The sequence below is a fragment of the Carassius auratus genome, chromosome 20, assembly GCF_003368295.1.
Source record: "Carassius auratus strain Wakin chromosome 20, ASM336829v1, whole genome shotgun sequence".
NCBI lineage: Eukaryota > Metazoa > Chordata > Actinopteri > Cypriniformes > Cyprinidae > Carassius > Carassius auratus.
Genome location: NC_039262.1, coordinates 26,137,434 through 26,157,150, shown reverse-complemented (window position 1 = coordinate 26,157,150; position 19,717 = coordinate 26,137,434). Strand labels below are relative to the sequence as shown.

The 19,717-nt window shown below is 38.4% G+C and overlaps 1 protein-coding gene across 1 annotated transcript in view; it reads left to right on the top strand.

Annotated features, from left to right (window-relative positions):
* Positions 1-19,717, top strand: part of rngtt (RNA guanylyltransferase and 5'-phosphatase) — a 108,667-nt gene that overhangs the window by 47,368 nt on the left and 41,582 nt on the right. Inside the window, exon 12 of the mRNA XM_026194970.1 lies at positions 9,185-9,253. Coding sequence (XP_026050755.1) covers positions 9,185-9,253 — 69 coding nt within the window. The remainder of the gene's footprint in view (positions 1-9,184; positions 9,254-19,717) is intronic.

The window sequence follows — 19,717 nt, the reverse complement described above, 5'->3', positions numbered from 1 at the left end:
TTAATAGAATAAGTTCTAAGACTGGTTCTTTATTGCACCTTTCTATGAAAATTTCAGAAAGTTCAATATTATACTCCCCAATAGAAGTAATTTTTGACTAGCAACTACTCAACACAGTGATAGTTAAAAAGCCCACCACCTTTTATCTCCAGGCTTAAATGACTAATCAGTACCTCCCTAACTGATATACCATTAACACAGCCACAGATTGACTACCATTTGATCGTGCCTCTGATATACAGATGCTTCTCAATAAATTAGAATGTCGTGGAAAAGTTAAGGGTTTCCTGAGTCTTCAAAATAGTCTCTCAGTTTGGTTCACTAGACTACACAATCATGGGAAAGACTGCTGATCTGACAGTTGTCCAATAGACAATCATTGACACCCTACACAAGGAGGAGAGGGTAAGCCACAAACATTCATTGCCAAAGAAGCTGGGTGTTCACAGAGTGCTGTATCCAAGCATGTTAACAGAAAGTTGAGTGGAGGGAAAAAGTGTGGAAGAAAAAGATGCACAACCAACCGAGAGAACCTCAGCCTTAAGAGGATTGTCAAGAAAAATGGATTCAAGAATTTGAGTGAACTTCACAAGAAATGAACTGATGCTGGGGTCAAGGCATCAAGATCCACCACACACAGACGTGTCAAGGAATTTGGCTTCAGTTGTTGTATTCCTCTTGTTAAGCCACTCCTGAACCACAGAAAATGTCAGAGGCATCTTACCTGGGCTAAGGAGAAGAAGAACTGGACTGTTGCCTAGTGGTCCAAATTCTTCTTTTCAGATGAAAGCAAGTTTTGTATTTCATTTGGAAACCAAGGTCCTAGAGTCTGGAGGAAGGTTGGAGAAGATCATAGCCCACGTCCAGTGTTAAGTTTCCACAGTCTGTGATGATTTCGGTTGCAATGTCATCTGCTGGTGTTGGTAAAAAAAAAAAAATTTTTTTTTGAAAACCACTGCACTCGTTTACCAATTAATTTTGGAGCGCTTAATGCTTCCTTCTGCTGACCAACTTTTTGAAGATGCTGATTTCTACTTCCAGAAGCATTTGGCACCTGTCTGTGTTCCGATTGACATGGTCCCTACACATTGTTAATTGCTCCCTACTCCCTGAGCAGAGAAAATCTGTTGAAGTTTACTTCACTTCAGAACATTCATTCACGGATTTGCACTGTGCAACGTCTTCACACACAGAGAAGTGTGACATCATATACCTCTGTAAATAAATAAAATTTAAATTCACGTCTCGCACACTTCAATTAGAAGTGTTCAAATTCTCTTTGAATGGAACATAGACGTTCGCTTGGAACTGGAATCATGGTGGGATATCCTGTGATGTCCACTTCACAGGGCACTTATGTTTGAATAGAACAAATGTCTGAAGCGATAAGAGAAACATACAAAATGTGAAGCGCAGGGGGACAAAGACTGGAATTGAGATATGCTGCTCTAACTAAGCCATTCCAGAAGAAATCCAGAAGAGATAGAAGCTTCTCCACATGGATCATTTTGTAGCCTTTCTGTCTAACAAGGCTGATTAGGAATTAATTTCACCAGCCAGCACCTGCACTACACAGCAGAGCCAGGAGGAGGCAGCAGGCAGGCGTAACAATTAAAGGGATAGTTCACCCAAATAGCAAATTTATGTAATTAATAACTTATCCTCATGTTGTTCCAACCCCGTAAGACCTCCGTTTATCTTTTATCCGTTTATCTGAGAACTCTCAGTCCCTCCATTAAAGCTGTGTGTACGGTATACTGTCCATGTCCAGAGAGGTAAGAAAAACATCATCAAAGTAGTCCATGTGACATCAGGGGGTCAGTTAGAATATTCTGAAGCATCGAAAATACATTTTGGTCCAAAAATAGCAAAACCTACCACTTTATTCATCAGTCTTCTCTTCTGTATCTGTTGTGAGAGAGAGTCCAAAACAAAGCAGTTTGTGATGTCCGATCCGCCAACGAATCATTTGATGTAACCGGATCTTTTTGAACCAGTTCACCAAATCGAACTGAATCGTTTTAAACAGTTCGCGTCCCCAATATGCATTAATCCATAAATGACTTAGGCTGTTAACTTTTTAATGTGGCTGACACTCCCTCTGAGTTCAAACAAACCAATATCCCGGAGTAATTCATTTATTCAAACAGTATCTGACTGAACTGATGTGAAGAGAGAACTGAAGATAAACGCCGAGCTGAGCCAGATAACGAACGATTGACTGACTTGTTCACGAGTCAAGAATCGTTTCTGTCAGACGCGTCCGATTCGAGATTGAGAACTGCACATGTGTGATTCAGCATGAAGCAGACCGACACACAGTGTCTGAACCGAACTGATTCTTTTGGTGATTGATTCTGAACTGATTCTGTGATAGTGTTATGAGGGCAGGTAAACCGAAGGCTTGAATCAAGGGCAATCATTGCCAATTACACCATTACGTTGAGTGCAAAAGAACCGGTGAACCGTTTTCTTCAACCAGTTTATTGAATCAAACTGTCCGAAAGAAGTACTGGTGATCTGAAAACTGATGCAACCGGTTCTTCTCTTGTGAACGAGTCAGTCTATTGTTTGTTATCTGGCTCGGCTCGGTGTTCATCTTCAGTTCTCTCTTCACAGCAGTTCAGTCAGTGTACTGTTTGAGTAAATGAATTACTCCGGGATATTGGTTTGTTTGAACTCAGAGGGAGTGTCAGCCACATTAAAAAAAGTGAACAGCTTAAGTCATTTATGGATTAATGCGTATTGGAGACGCAAACTGTTTAAAATGATTCAGTTCGATTTGGTGAACTGGTTCAAAAAGATCTGGTTACATCGAATGATTCGTTTGCAAACCGGATATCACAAACTGCTTTGTTTTGAACTCTCTCACAACAGACACGGAAGAGAAGACAATGATGAATAAAGTCGTAGGTTTTGCTATTTTTGGGTATCTTCGATGCTTCAAAAAATTCTAACTAACCCTCTGATGTCACATGGACTAGTTTGAAGATGTTTTTCTTACCTTTCTGGACATGTACAGTAGACCGTACACACAGCTTCAGTGAAGGGACTGAGAGCTCTCGGACTAAATCTAAAATATCTTAAACTGTGTTCTGAAGATAAACGGAGGTCTTACGTGTTTGGAATGACATGAGGGTGAGTTATTAATGACATTATTTTGCTATTTGGGTGAACTATCCTTTTAAGGTTTTTTTTATGTAATAAGGAACGTAGCAGTCATTATTTACTCCTGACATCTGAGCCGATGAAGACACAGCTTTTGTTTCTGAAAGGAATGTGCTCCCGATCTATCCAAATGCATTTATGTTTGTGCGAATCATTATAAGGGTAAGGTATAAGTAGGGCTGGGCGATAAATCTAATGATATGATCATGCGCATCAAGTCAGTAAATATGGTTCCGTGATTACAGCTAAATTGCCATCACCTGCTTTTGAATGGAGCAGCATTTAATAGACAGAGCCATAGATCGCTGACAAGCTACGCAATATCGCTTTCATTATTTAAGGTGATTCATCTAGGATTATGAACGCGATATTGCGTAGCTTGTCAGTGATCTACTGCTCTGTTCATTAAATGCTACTCCAATTATAAGCAGGTGATGGTGATTTTAGCGGTTATCATGGAAGCAGCTTTACTGATTAGATGCGCATGATCATATCATTAGATATATTGCCCAGCCATAGGTATAAGGGTGTTCTATGAATCTTTGCAAATCGCCATACCTTATAATGTGTTAGATAGCAAGTTCCATGGCTAAAGTTTACAGCCTCAGAGAACTGCGCTTCACTCCACGGAGGGAGAGGGCGGGGATAGCAAAGCTCATTAACATTTAAAGGGACACACACTGAAAAGGCTTGCTCTGACAAGAGCAGTTTTTGACGGGGTAAAAAGGGTGTTTTTTACACTACCATTGAGAAATTGATAAAGATTTTTCATGAAGACCCTAAAGAATGATACAGTATCAACTTGTGGAAAATGGGCATCCGATGACCCCTTTAAATTATAAACTGAATTCAGAAAAAAATAAGCAGAAAACTATTTGTGGAGGGGATAGAAAGATAGACAGACACAAATCCATACATGAATACATTCATTCATTGGTTTTCCTGAAATAATATTTAGCTCATTTTACAGATCTCATTTATATTTGTAAGATTGAAAAAATGTCATGCAAAATGTCAGGACCATTTCTTTGTGGTTTAATTAGACATCGCTGTTCAGACCTGCAAGTTCCAGATACTGTATGAGCCCCCACAATAAGATATTGCTTAATAAATATTCCTGCTTTCATACAAAGACCCTTACAGTTCAATATCAAGAACGCTCTTCCGCTCCATGTCTGTGAACGATAAGTGGGATCATTTTTTGTGAAATTAACATGCTTGATCGTTTCTGAGAAATTTCCAGCAAGAAGAGGTTCACCCCATGTCCTCAGTAGCAGCTTTATAACCACATTTGATTCTCTGTTCATTGTTCACCATGAATAAGTCTAGTCTAGTCTGGTTCCACTGTGCCCTGAACCTCCAAGCTTGTGTGTGCGTGCGTGTGTGTCTGCGTGACTTGGCTTTGTCTTGTTTGGGGTCTGATCTGAGCATGAAGTCTTTGAGAATGAAGTCATAATAACAGGCTGTTGAGAACTGAGAGGGTGTCATTGTTGAGGTCTCCAGCCATCTGATGTGCAAACAGGAAGTGGAAAATAGAGGAGTGGAGAGAGATTCCCATCAGTAATCGGTAGAGAATGACATCTCAACTGCAGACTACAGTGCTATTGTCTAAGAGTTCAATCAGTCTCTGACGATCCCATCAGATATCACCAGCTATCATCTGCAGCCGTGTCACTTCTTGTCTTCATCCCTCTTGAAAACCTTCAGCGGCCTCCTCAGCATTAGGACTGACTCTCAAACCATGAACTGGCCAGTGATATGCAGGGCACGTTTCATTTACGCCGATATCTAGGTCAGAAATGGCAGCTTGTGAATGATAATGAATGTGCTGTGGTCAGTGTTATAAAGATATGACGCACGTATTAAATGCACACTGTTTTAAAAACTTGAGAGGCAAATATAAACAAAGTTCAGATGAAAATGGCTCTACATTTAGAGAGAACAAAATAAAAAAAATGAATAAATAATGAAAAAGGTACTAATTAAATAAAATACACAAAAGAAAAAGAACAGAAAAAAGTGAAAGAGAAATGAAGAAGGAACTGCATGATTGAAAGTATTAAATAAAACTCAAGCAAACTAACAAAACACGATTTAAAAAGTTCATTTAAAATTAGAATTTGAACAGAAATGCAAACTGCTATACGTTTATTGTGCATTCATTTACAAATACAAAATTGCGTGTTTGTTTGCTAATTATTTGTGCATTAGTGAACTGATTTGTTTTCTTTATCATATATTTATATAATATAGGAGTCTGATGAATACAAATGCGTGGCTTTTTTTGTTGACATTTTTCTGCCATTGTGTTTGTTGCATTAAAGCCCAGGCAGCACGAACAATGTCTTTCATTAAAATGCCATTTATTACAACAAAACTCATCTGTGAGGTAGACATAAATATCCAGTCACTGAGTTATAATTACATGCATCATGTCACCATAAACTGGCCTGTCAATCATCCTGTCAGCATTAACATTTTGATACTTCTCCATTCATCCTTCTTACATTATTGTTATTCAGATAATATACTGTTCTTCCTTCCTTTGTTCTGACATTATCCACTTTAGAATGAAGCAGTTTTATTCTCAACCATTAAAACTTATGTGTCATTTCAAAACAATTCAAAACGGACGAAGCACCATCGCTCTCATACCCCAGTCTGCTTCATCTCTGACTCGTCTCGTTCCCTGTTTCCAGAGGATGGTTAGTATGCAAATTGTGATGCAGGGTGTGTTTGTTTTGAACGTAGCTCATGAAAATAGCACAATAGAAAGATTTCACAAAAGAGAAAGAACAGAGAATGCAAATAAATGAGCAAGACATAATAATGAAAGATTGCAAATGACTAAAAGAAAGACTTGAGCTGAAATAATAGAAAGAATGAGAGCAAAAGGAGGAAAAAAGGAGGAACTAATAAAAGAGAATGACAAACCTTGAAAATGGTTCAAGAATGAATGAAAAAAGGAACCAATGATAACCAAAACAGTATGACACAATGAAAGAAAATGATAGGAAAAAAAAAGAAAAATTGGAAAGGAAAAAGATATGAGGAAGAGAATGGATGAGTAAAAAATGAATACAGGACCTACAAGTGAATGAAAGAGATAACAATAAAAAGAACAATCTAAAATAAAGAGTGAACAAAAAAAGAATGAGGGATAAGAAGCAAAATGAAAGAGAACAAAAGAAGGACGTCAGTGGTTTCGACGTGAACAACCTGTTCCTCAGCGCTTCAGACTCTTCCCACAGGTTTGCACCACAAGTGTTTCATCTCAAACGCGACTTTGAAAGAGTTTAACGGGAGTTAATGATCTCATTAAGCCGTAATGTCCTCATTAAAGGGGTTGGATATGGAAAGGAGCCTTTAACTAGCCACTTCTGTGTGAATCCTGCAGGTCGAGGCTCTGCTCCTCAGAGCTGTGTAAGGCATGAAAGATGCTGTTTGCAGCAGACTGCCTGACTGACTAGAATTTTAATACACCGTCCGTGGCTCTTTCAGCAGCGCAGACGTGCTTCTGAGAGATTAAATGGGAAGGAAATCTCTGTTAAGACCGCCGCTGTAACCCTGTGTGCTGCCCTAATATAATACACAGTCCCTGTGGATCGTGGGTAAGGTCGGAGAGTGCCACGTTCAGCCGAGGACAGATTATCGCTAATGAAAGAAGTCAAGAGTCTTTCTGTTGAGCTGTGTTCAGTTCAGCGTGTTATCTGGGCGTCGTGTGGCGAACATTGATGGAGATCCCTTCTAAAAGCAAACAGGCTCAAGGTCTTGAAACATTAGAAAGGAATTAATGAATTGCTCCATCGACTCTCACTCAAACTCTGTTGTTTGAGATATGCATTTTTGATTTCTGTACACTTCATTTGAATAATGTGTTGTTTACACATGTCATTGGTGGCTATTTCTCAAGGATGTTTCGCAAAGTCAAAGTGAAATCAAAACTGACCTTGTTTATTTTCTTATAGAGTTATTGTTGATTCAACAGCGCACATTATTTAAATGATTAAAAAGTCTTTGTATCTTTAAGTAAATATTTAATTGCATGCTTCACCTCTGAAACCATTTTTTTTTGTCTCTACTCCGCTATGTACTATTAAGTAGTATTGGCTGTGTATTAGTAAATATAAAGCATATATTAATGCCTTATTCTGCATCGTATTCTACATACCGTATTTTTCGGACTATAAGTTGCACCTGAGTATAAGTCACATCAGTCCAAAAATACGTCATGGTGAGGAAAAAAAACATAAATAAGTCGCACTGGACTATAAGTCACATTTATTCAGAACCAAGAGTTCACATTACCGTCTCCAGCCACGAGAGGGCGCTCTATGTGTTCAGTGTAGACTACAGGAGCACTGAGCAGCATAGAGCGCCCTCTCACGACTGGAGACGGTAATGTTTTCTCTTGGTTCATTTCTCTTGGTTCATGTCAAATTCATTTTGATAAATAAGTCGCACCTGACTATAAGTCTCAGGACCAGCCAAACTATGAAAAAAAGTGCCACTTATAGTCCGGAAAATACGGTACATTATTCCTAACCAGGACTTAAACATGTACTGGTGGACAAAATTATTAGAACGCTAGTATTTTCACCAGCTAAAATTGGTTTTAAGTCAGATATTTCCTACTGACACACTACAGCAAAAGATAGAAATAACTTGACATCCTCCTATTGTGCCTTTTCAAATATTACCTTTCATGCAGTGTGTCATGTAGCTGAACATAAACTATCTGCAAAGTTGTGAAACTGACAGCGCAAGATACTTAAATTTATTGTCTATAAAAAAAAAAATTAGTCTGCTCACGATCACCGAAACGTGTCGTCAGGAATTAAAATCTTATTCTGTTACGGCTCTAGGTCATGAAGTAACACATTTGCATAATGTCTGCACACATTCTACGTCTCCAACTTGCCTGCCCACAAACACAGTAAAATTTCTGTGTGGAGATTCATCAGATTCATCATCAGATTCATCATGTGCAGAAGACACTGTGTCCTACGCTGTGAGAGTAAATTAGTTTGATCGGTCTCTACGGCTCTGAACCAAATCACAAAGGATGGTGCCGTCTGACCAATCACAGCAGTGAGGGCTCATGGGAAAGGAGAGGTTTAGAGAAACTGGTTCTTTGAGTCGTTTATGAATCATTTCGAAATGAGGTAAAAAGCATGCGTGTATACCTGTTTTAAGAGATTCATTAATGAAAATTCTTAAATTACATTTACATTATTAAAAAAAAAAAATTTTAGCTGGTGAAAAAACTTATAATTTTGGCCACTATAGCTGCAAATTAGGAGAAGAACTCTGAAAAGGGAAGACTATGGGAAGATTTTGGAAGACAACCTCAGGCAATCTGCAACAAAAGATGCTTTGGGTCAACATTTGTCTTCCAGCATGATAGTGACGCAAAGCATTCCTCATTTCTGGTGTAGAACTACCTCCAAGTGAGCAAAGTGAACGTCCTGGACTGGCCTGCACAAAGCTCAGACGTGAATCTAATAGAAAATATGTGGGTCACACTGAAGACCAGAGTCCATGTCAGGAGACCAACAAATCTGGAGGAGCCTGAGAGATATGCTATGGAGGACTCCTCAGAAGACATGCCTGAAACTTGTTGAGAGGCTGTTATCAAGCAAAAGTACTTTTTTTTAATGATATTTTTTCACAAATCCCTGTTTAATATGCAAGCAATGTACCGTTCATATGTTGGGTTCCTCTAAAAGACTCAACACTGTGGCTCAGTGGCTCTTTCCAAACGTCTCTGTGTTTATGGAAGCAGTCTGACATGTCAACCTCTGGCTCCGTGGCTTGAGTTTTGGGACTGCGCTACCTTTTTTCCAAACATACTATAGGTTGATGGAGAGAGTGTTTGGGAAATCTGCTTTGGAAACTTTGTTTGGAAGGCATTGTTCTTTCAAAGTTTAACACGGGCAAGTTTTGCTCTTTCTTGTTCTTTGTGCTACAGTATATACACATGATATGTTCTCAGTGTCTTTTGTTTTGTTCACAGCTCCTGGAGGGCAGTTTCACCTCGCAGGTCAGCCATGAAGTTGACGGTCTTATCTTCCAGCCTATAGGGGTGAGTCTGACACAAACACAAACCGATAGAAGAGAAATACACTATGACTGTATGACCTGCAGTGAGCTGAAGAGTAAATAAGAGGGTTTGTTTTAGGTTCTTTCAGGCTTGCTCATAAGCATTTCAGTTAATGGCAGTAATAATCCATGGTTAATGTGGTATCATATGGTGTGCACACACACAAATTCTCTCAAGCTGCAAACTAAATTGTTATTGAGTCATTATGAGCCTCAAATCTAGACACAGTTCTCATCCAATTGCACACTCTTTGTTTTGTATGAAGTCAACATGAATTATGCACAAATATTGCTGCTAAGCTACAAAACATGTAAAAAATTCATAATAAGGTATAAAGCAGAAAAATCATTTTATTATTATATCATAACATTATAATTACCCCTGTATTGTATTATTTTCGATACTGATGAAATTTCTAAGGTCACTAAATTATCAACATGATCAAAAATGTTGAGTGTTTGATCGTCAGACTTTTGAGCAAGGTTTATTTGATCTCTCAATCATTGTGTTGCATTGCCTTCATAATTAAACCTACAGCTCTGATCATCAAACTATACATTTAAAATATCATCTTACTGAGATATAATATTGGGAGATACAGCGAGAACTGATATTGATGTGTTTTATGTAAGTAGTCTGTTACATTACATATTTACATCATAGAAATATCAATAACTGCACCAAATTTCTTATTTGTCCCATAAATAAAAATGATAGTAAGTCATTTATACACGCTAGGTCATTCAGATCTGAGTAAGCAGTGATTTGCATTTTCTTTTCCGTTTTTTATTTTTATATATATATATATATATATTAAATAAACAGTGTTTGTAATAACGGCGTTTAAAATAACGGCGTTAGGTAACAACGTTATTTTTTCAGTAACGGAGTAATCTAATTAATTACTTTTCCCGTCATTATAACGCCGTTAACATTACTGAACGTTAAATGTGGTGCATTACTATGCATTGATTGAATAAACCGAACACACCCCTGGCTCACACAGCTAGTGAGGAGGTGGGTTAATGACGAGATAAGTGATTATGATTGGCTAAGGCAGAGCCAGTGCTTTTACACACATGCCAGCACAAGCGCCAGCGGCGCCACACACACACGCAACAACTAAACAGAGATTCGCAGCAGTAGCAGAGATGGCGAGTCAGGAGCAATCGGATGAAAAGTTGGCATTTTCAAGGTGGAGATATAAGCACTACCTCAAATTCATTGTGGTCAAAGGCATGAACGTGCATGTATTGTGTACATTGTCCAGGAGCGAAGACTTTGTCGACATCCGTTGTAAACAACTCTAATTTAATGAAGCATTTCACAACGACACATGCATCTACAAAGTTAGTGGCCAAAAACACTTTTCTTACAAAGATAATACTTGAAGTGCAGGATAAAACTCTTGCTGTCTGTTATGTGCAATAAATATCGAAAGTTATGAACGAACACCTGTCTGTTCTACTCAGTTCAACTGACTTGTGAAAACTGCTAAAAAACAAACAAAAAAAAACACTTTTTTTTTTTACAGTAACGCAAATAGTTACTTTCCCTGGTAACGAGTTACTTTTATTATAAAGTAATTCAGTTACTAACTCAGTTACTTTTTGGAACAATTAGTGAGTAACTATAACTAATTACTTTTTTAAAGTAACGTTCCGAACAGTGTAAATAAATAATAATAAAAAAGAAACTTTTAAACAGTCACTGAATTTTGAGACTGAGACCTTTATCTACAAGCAATATGACAGTAAGAAAAATGCATATAATCATACACTTTCAAACTTAGCCCTAACAATTTGTTAAATCACATTGCAGAAAGTCTTACATTTATAGAGCCATGGCATTAAATGTTGCATGCACTGCAAAAACAAACACAAAAACTTTTTTAGTAATTTTGTCTTCTTTTCCAATACGTATTATCTTAAAGAACCTTAAATCAAGATTTTACAAATAGTGTAAGTTTCCTTCACTCGCTTAGCTAAGACCACTGAAGTCTATTAAAACCGTATAATTTTGCTTCTCGAGTAGTACCTTGATTTAAGAATCTTCAGACATTTGCACTGGAAAATACGAGACTTAAAAAACATACATTTAGAGACCAAATTGATTTTCTTTACTTGGTCTTAAATTTATCTCATAAAACCTGCAGAACCCCAGATAAAATGGACTGTGCATCTTTTAAAAATGTGTTTTCTCTAAAAGCTCAGAATGCACCAGGCATGCGGCTGTAAATATGTGGCATATATGGTCCCAGGAGGATAAACACACAAGAGGTCCCCCGCTGGTGTGCCGGATTGAAAACACAAGCTGGGCTTCAATGTGCCATTGACTGATTAGAAACAAAACCGAAGAGAGAGGCGCTTACAATTGCATCATAAAAGCTGCAGAAATCATAAAAATACCCATCAGGTTACTCCCACATTTCCATTTTTCCAATATCGTTCAATCTTTCTGCAAATGCAAGGTAAAGGTCACACACACCACGTTCCTGCATGACAACCAATCAGTCACATCAATATGTTTAAAAATGTATTAAAGTAAGTGTCCTCAGTAGCCCTCTATTTAAACAGCATAATGTGATTTCTCTGCTGACATGATGTTTGTGCTTTCTATCAGCGTCTCTCATAGCTGCCCTGATATTGACTTTATTTTTCACTGTAATGCAATGAGACATTTTCTGTACAGTGACTCAGAACCTCTGAGCTTCGTGCATCACACACAGATCTCCAGAATGTTGTGATAGTGTAACACTGCTGGTGCACATTAGCCAGGTATATTTAATAATTCCAGTCTTGTGTTTGGTTTGGGCATATGAGCGTCCCTCACATGCTCTGCTATCCTCATTTCCACATGTCCTCCAGTCTCTCATTTTGAAAGAGGATTCCTGCGACCCTGAAACCAGTGTAATGTACGACAATGAAACCTTTCATTACAGATTACCTGTTCCAAACAGAATGAATGGAGCATTTTTGAGTGGAAAATTTCAAGTGTGTTGTTCTTATACTCACTTGACAAGTGTGCTTCGTGGGTTGTCTTTAATTACTTAAATGTTTTATATATGAAGTGTTTAATTTGAGTAAAAATGTGTTTTCTTTACCAAGAAAGTGGCAAGATGAAAACCACTATTTTCTGTTTCAAAGTTTTCATACATTTTTAGGTTATAATTACATAAAAAATTCTAATTTAGATTTTCAAAGTTTTATTATAAAATGTTATATAATTACAACAATAAAAAATTACAAAAATAAATTCAATTTCTGAAAGTGCATTCATCTTTGTCATGATACATTTACATGCTATATTGACAAAAACATTAATGGCATTTTTACAAACACTAACATTGACAAGCTACGCTATATCATGTTCATAATCGAATGTTATTGATCTACAGCTCTGTGTATTCAATGCTGCTCCATCTGAAAGCACGTGATGGAGATTTACTGACGAGATGCAAATGACAATCGACAACATGCGATTTATCGTGCAGCCCTTTTGTTGTTGATTACAAATTACAAAGTAGATGAGGAAAACTAGGATGCCGGATGTATTCAAAGCGCCGCAACTACTGTCTAGAGTGTGTGGAATGGTGCACTGTGATTGGTTGAGCGGATATATTGCATTCTGCAAAGAAGAAAGACTGGCGTTTGTCACTGTTTGGAAAGAAAAGGAGAAAACATGATGACAATAACTCTGTGAATATTGGATTCTGCGTAAAATTCAAAATTTACTTTTAAATACCGACCAAGTGCTGGGAAATGATGCAAAAAAAATTATTTAATTATTTTATACATTTATGCGAGATGTGGGAGAGTGAGGGTTTACTCACACTACGCAATTTTAACCGTGCCTGAGCGCGTTTGACCCCCAAAGCCCGGTTTGTTTAGCTAGTGTGATTTGCTACGTGATGTGCTAAGGACGTGGTTCATTTAACCAGACCTGACACAATTGAAGAGGTGGGCCAGAGCGTGGTACGCGTGTAGTTAGCAGAGCGCAGAACTTCTGATACCTAGCATGATTGCGTGAACATTTCTGAGCGGCAATTTGGTGATAGGTCTGTAAAGCTATTTATTGTGAGAGGGATGTGTGTTACCACGTCCCAAACGACTCAGTAAACCACAATGTTAACAATGATGCACTCCACTGTGCTGAGCAAGAACGCTTCTCTGCTGTCTTCATGTCAGAGTTGCCAGGTTTCACAAGAAAACCCACCCAATCGCTACTCAAAACTAGTCCAAAACTAGCCCAATCACGTTTCGAGGGGGTCTCCAGTTAAAAATCACATTATGGGGAGTAAAATAAAAAAAAATTTGGCGGGGCTCTCCTGCTAAAATTTGTATTCCAGCGAATAAATATCATGTTAATGAAGTCGCTTCAACCCGCAGACATGAAAAACAACCCATGCCAACAGTGTTAAAGTAGCCCAATTCTTCCGCTCTCTTGTGATTCATGGTTTGTCTGTATGTGTATTCAGAGCCAGTGAGCAACGGACTTTCATAATAATAAAAAACTGCATTGACGCACGATAAAATAATTGCCAGTTTTGAAGCCTAAAGTGTGCAGAGCGGGCCGTCGCCATCTTGGCATTGCGTCACCGCGCGACTCTCCCGGATAATTGAAAATGGGCAAAAAGGCGGGAGCTGACTGCTGAAGCCACGCCCACCTAGCACGACGGCATTGTCAGCAGCGGCAATCCACCTGTCATTCAAGTGGCCACGCCCTTAATTATGCAGAACTTTAAGGCTTAATATAATTTAAACGGATGAGTTATAAAAAAAATCCCCCCCCCCCTCACAGTTGTCATGAAGGGCAAAATTAGCAATATAGACCAAAATCATTTTTTGAACCAGGCTGTAAACATGTTTTTTTCTGCTGTAAAGTTGGGCATTTTAACATGGGGAGTCTATGGGACTGACTCCCTTTTGCAGCCAGCCTCAAGCGGCCAGTCGATGAATTGCAGTTTTAGTCACTTCCTTATTGGCCTCACGAGAGAGAGCGAGAGCTTGCCGCTCGGTCGCAACGCTTTCTCCTTCTTTCCAAAGCACTCGTGCAGTTGCGCCCCTGAGGCGTCTGTCAACCATGACACGCTCTCTCCATGAAGACGCAGAAAATTCAGCAAAGGATAAATGTATTTGCTGCTCTAAAAATCGTTTGCAGTAGCTCTGCTACTAAATTTATTTCAAAATGGCAATCCATATACAGCTATGATCAGCTGTTCCTTCAGCTTGGCTTCCATTATGAGCGCGCATACCGCGCACCTACATAGGAAATAACGAAAATGAGCATGCAAGAGACGCGATATGTGAACGGCCCCTTAATCAATCAATGCCAAGCCATAAAAAAAAACTGAGGCAACTGAGGGCTTGCCACAGTTCTTCTTTGATTGAGTGTGTTTTAGTTTGTTCTGTTTCTTCATGTAATTCCAGACAGACAGATGATGATCAGATCACATCTCTGTGTGGTGCACTGGCTGCTGTATGACACAAAATCTCACTGGATTATCACGATTAATGGCAAAAGAAATGTTTGGAAATGTAAACTGATAACTAGAGTAAAATATATAATAAACTACTCTTTTTTTGGTGGAAATACTAAGACTTTTGCACTGTGTGGATTCCAGTGATGTCAATTTTATCTTGATTTCAACATTCTTACTATGTCTAGCCACAGAGGAAGGTTTTTGTGCGCTTATTTTTCTGTGTTGTGCAGTGAGCAACATTTTTACAATCTTAAGATGTTAAAATCCACCATCTGTCCATGTGTATTATTAGAAGGTTCATTTTCAGAATAATAATTCTGTATGAGTATTGAGGAATCATGCAGCTTATTAATCTTGCAGCCTTATGCTTTCCTAAATGTGTCAATATGACTTAGTAAAGCACGATTAAATGTGTCAAGCCAGTTTAGATAGAGTAAGACATCAATATTTTATTGCTATTTTATGCTCTACAAAAGGTTTGGTGGCAATTATACAGAGGACAGAGCCCTGCCTCTGGAAATGTTGAATGACTTTGACACCATGTTGTTGATCAGCCTTGCAGCTATATAGGATTTTTATAGAACAAGCCATTCCACCGCATCCAAATCTCTTTAGCATTTCAAAAAGATAGGCCCATTCAACCCTTTCTAAAGCCCTTGTGTGCATTCGCTGATAGCAGAGCCGTGTCAGACATCCCTCTTTGAGGCTGAACAATATCCAGTCCATCTGATCATTCGCTGTTATGTAAAGTATTCGAGCAGCGAGTCTTCTGGCCTGAATCTGTACACAGTTTTCTCTGTTCTGCAACTGGGCTGTGAGACATAATGACAATGGTAGCACCACTTTACCATTTCTACAGAGCTGTACACATTAATGTTAATGATCTTTCGACGGTAAATCCTCTAATATTTTTGTATAGAGGCAAACATGCTTCATTCAAGCCCTTTGCAGTCCATGCATGTTGCTTCTCTCTCGGTAAAGATTCGGTAAAGTTCTTCGAGAGCTATGGATGATGGCATTTTTTTAACCGTTATTACAGAAATAGAAACACAGTGAGTTTCAAAATAGATTGATACTGTACTTTCACAAAATAAGGATGCAAATGAGAATTATAGCAAAAACAATGATTTCTGTCTCATACATACAGTATGACTTTGTTAAAATAATTAATTTTTCACTTACATTTAGAATTATTAATAAGAATTTTAAAAGCAATTTATAATAATCTTGTAATTAGGAAAATGATTTGTAGATGCAAGTAAAGACAGCTAGAGGCCCCAATATACTTCAAGCAAAATTGAAGAATGAACTGATGTGGTTTCATGTTAAACAAAATCTGGCCAAAACAAAGTTTGTTTTGGGAGTTCAGAATGGCTTCCCAAAGCGGACTTTCTGGAAGAGTTTGAGCCGGCTGTTTCCTGTGGTCTTGTCCTGGTGGTCCTCTGAGACAAGGTCTTTACAGGGGATCTGTATCTGGGGCTCTAGTTGTCCTGGTCTCCGCTGTCTTTCAGGGATGTAGAGGTCCTTTCTTGGTGCTGATCCACAATCTGGTCTGGATACGTACTGGATCCGGGTGACTGCAGTGACCCTCTGATCTGGACACAGACTGGATCTGGTGGCTACGGTGACCTCGGAACAAGAGAGAAACAGACAAATATTAGCATAGATGCCATTCTTCTGATGATGTAGCAAGTACATCGGGTGTTATGTGAAGTGTTTCCGGTTCCTGTTTACCTAATTAATGCAGCCTAAAAATCCTTAAACAGATTTTGATATTAAAAGCATATTAGTATGTTATGTGTAAGCCAGGTTAAAGAGATGGGTCTTTAATCTAGATGTCAAGTCCTTGGAGGACAGATTTCCGCAGGTAAAAATATGAACGCAGTGGAGAGCCGCTTTATAGAAGTTAATTCTGTTTTTAAGCAATATATTTGAATAAAGTGCCATGTAAACACATGTAACATGACTTCACGGGACTGCTAATTTGCAGAACTCATGCAAGCATACCCATGTTGCTATGAACCAATATATGGGGTATTTACTCTATTTGAGCAGTTATTCATTAGTACATTGGTATTGGATGCTGTCAGGATGAAGATGTTGCATAAAAGCTGCATTAGCTGACATAATGATGGCACAAATGGCTATTTCCATACATCACCAGCCTCCATTTACCTGGGAGTGCAGCTGTGGCAGATTGTGAGGACACACTTTAATGGCGAGCTGTGGGTGAAGTGTGATGATATGTTTCTGTCTAACTAGCACAATATTTATGTTTAAGCCTTTCATTGATCCAGTCACATCAAGCTTTCACACATAAATTGACCGATGAGCATATTGGCAGCCAAATGGTAAAAACGTGTCATTGTGAGTGTGAATACAATTTAAAGCAGCATAATTTTAATGCACATTTCAACTAATGGAAACTCTACATTACCTACCTCTGTCAAGTGCAGTTGATTCCCATTTCAGGCTTTTCCATTCAAGATTTCTTGCACACTTTCAAAATGTTTATCATACTAGTTGGACGGAAACATTAAAAAAGGCCATCAGAGTGAATAGTCTAGAGTAAATAATTGTTGACACTTTATGGTTTTGGCAATATTAGGGCTTCTCAAAGAGGTAGGAGGAACACTTTTTTTCTTGCAGTTCTCAGAAAGGCGGCAGTTTAATTTGCCAGGTGCAAACAATCCTTCTGCTTTATCCCCTTGGTCGTAAAAACTTTATTTTAGCTTCTGTAACTTTCATCAGCTGTATTTGCCAACAACTTGTTATATTGTTTTATAAAAAGTTTCTTATGGGCTTCTGCTGCAAAGCCATTTATTTTGTAAGGAATGTAATTTGTCAGGAGCGCTTGTAAACCTCGACTGTTGTGTTAATCTTAATGTCTTTGTGACTGGTACAGTTTTACACAAGGAAAACGGCTTATCTCATTGTAGATATGGCAAATAACATAATTGCCTGCACTCTTCATGTGAATATAAATGAAAAAAAGAAGCCAAATAATTCCATTGTCACAGTGCTAAAAATGTATTTTTTTCTTCTAAAAATAATGGAAAAAATTTGGACCTTGCAAAGTGGAATGTTTATAATGTGTCAAAACTAAATTGCTCCCATTATAATGAATGAAACTGTCTACTCTAAAACACACACAGAGAAACAATAGAGAAGTGACAGAGTTTATAATAACCCTTTTACACACCAATCCATAACACATCTCTTTTAACGGTTAATGACATTTTCAGGAAAATGTCAAGGAGTCATATTAAGGTTGTAGAAATGCACTGATGCACACACACATTCTCTCTCTCTCTCTCTCTCTCTCTCTCTCTCTCTCTCTCTCTCTCTCTCTCTCTCTCTCTCTCTCTCTCTCTCCACCCCCTGATAATCAAGCTAAACTAAGTCGTATTTGATCCTTCTATCTTTGATGTGTAGCAGGTTACTTTAGCACCTGAGCTGTTCTTACACTCATATGCTTATGTGCCTGCTCATCCGGCAGCCATCAGGTGCTACAGTATCTGAAACACACATGTAGAGACTAATAGAGTGCAGTTCACATCAGACATTTATTCAGTAAGGTTTGAATTCTTTCATTACTGTAACGAACCTGGTTTTTAGACTTCTGTTCGATCGCTACAGAAATTTGCCTGTGGTTTACATTGACTCTTGCAACACACAGGCTGTCACAGATCACCCTGGACTGCACTTCCCACAATGCATCTCACTGATCACATGTCATCTGAGGTCAATTCACATGCTCTACAAAAGGCTTACTCTCTTACTCATCTTGGTTGAGTGTTATTAGCGCTTGAGAGCATTAGCTACTTCGCAGAGCAGTTTCCCTGTCTGAGTTTCATTCCGTGCCTTAGTTCTTAGTTCCTAATCTTAGTTCTACTATTCTAGTTATTTGTTGTCTTGGCTTAAGTTTAATCATTCTAGTTTCATCCCGTGCCTGCCTTAGTTTTACCTCTCTAGTCTTGCCCCTGTTGGAGATTGTCTGCCCCTTGCCTGATCATCGCCTGTATACGGATGACCCCATTGGACTACCCTATTGGATATTGTTCGCAGATCGCAGATCCACGCCCGCCATTGCATCACTCTTCGTCTTGTATCCTCTGTTCCTGTTTGCCGGTGTCTGATCTTAGCCTGTCTTACCATGTGGTCTAATAAAGCTTTGCATTTGGATCCACACGTTTCCTGTCCTGTTGGCTCCGTTACAATTACCTTGTTTATTAGGAGGCTGAAGAATGGATGAAATCTGATGAAACCGATCTCCATTTCTGAATAATGTTGACTAAATGCCAAATAACAATTTAGGCATCAGTTCCACCCCAGACAAATTCAAGTCCTGCCTTACACTGTTTTGTCATTAAATATGCTCTTATTTGTCACATTATTGAAGTAACATAGTTTGCGAATAGCATCTTGTGTTGACTTCTAATCATCGAGAGAACAATGTCACAGGAAGTTTCAGTGAATCTGTGTTTTACATGGGGTCAAGGTTACACTGAGCTTATAAAATTAATGCAAAAGTACTATAAATTAGGATACATTTACAGAACGACAATGTAGTAAAAACGGAAAAGTTCACACATCGGCTATTTCAAAACAATTAGCGTTTACACATATCCACAAAAACAGCCCAAAACGCTGTAATTACATATACCAGGCCAGTAGTTGGTGCTGTCATATTGTTAGTAAACCGTACCTGTAGGGAAGTGATGATTATATGATGTATATGATGTATCTCTGCTGTTGGTTGTAATATTTGTCAAGTAAATCCACATTTTGCTGAAGAAGTGTTAGCAAACTCTTGAGCAGCAACAACAGTACCATGTACTCCACCATTGGTGTGTATCGCGCTTGTCTTTTTGCGTTTTTTTGTAAAGATCATTATGTTGTGTATTTGGTGTAATAGAATATGTTGACATGCTTAAATGTTCAAAAAAACACATAATTTTTTC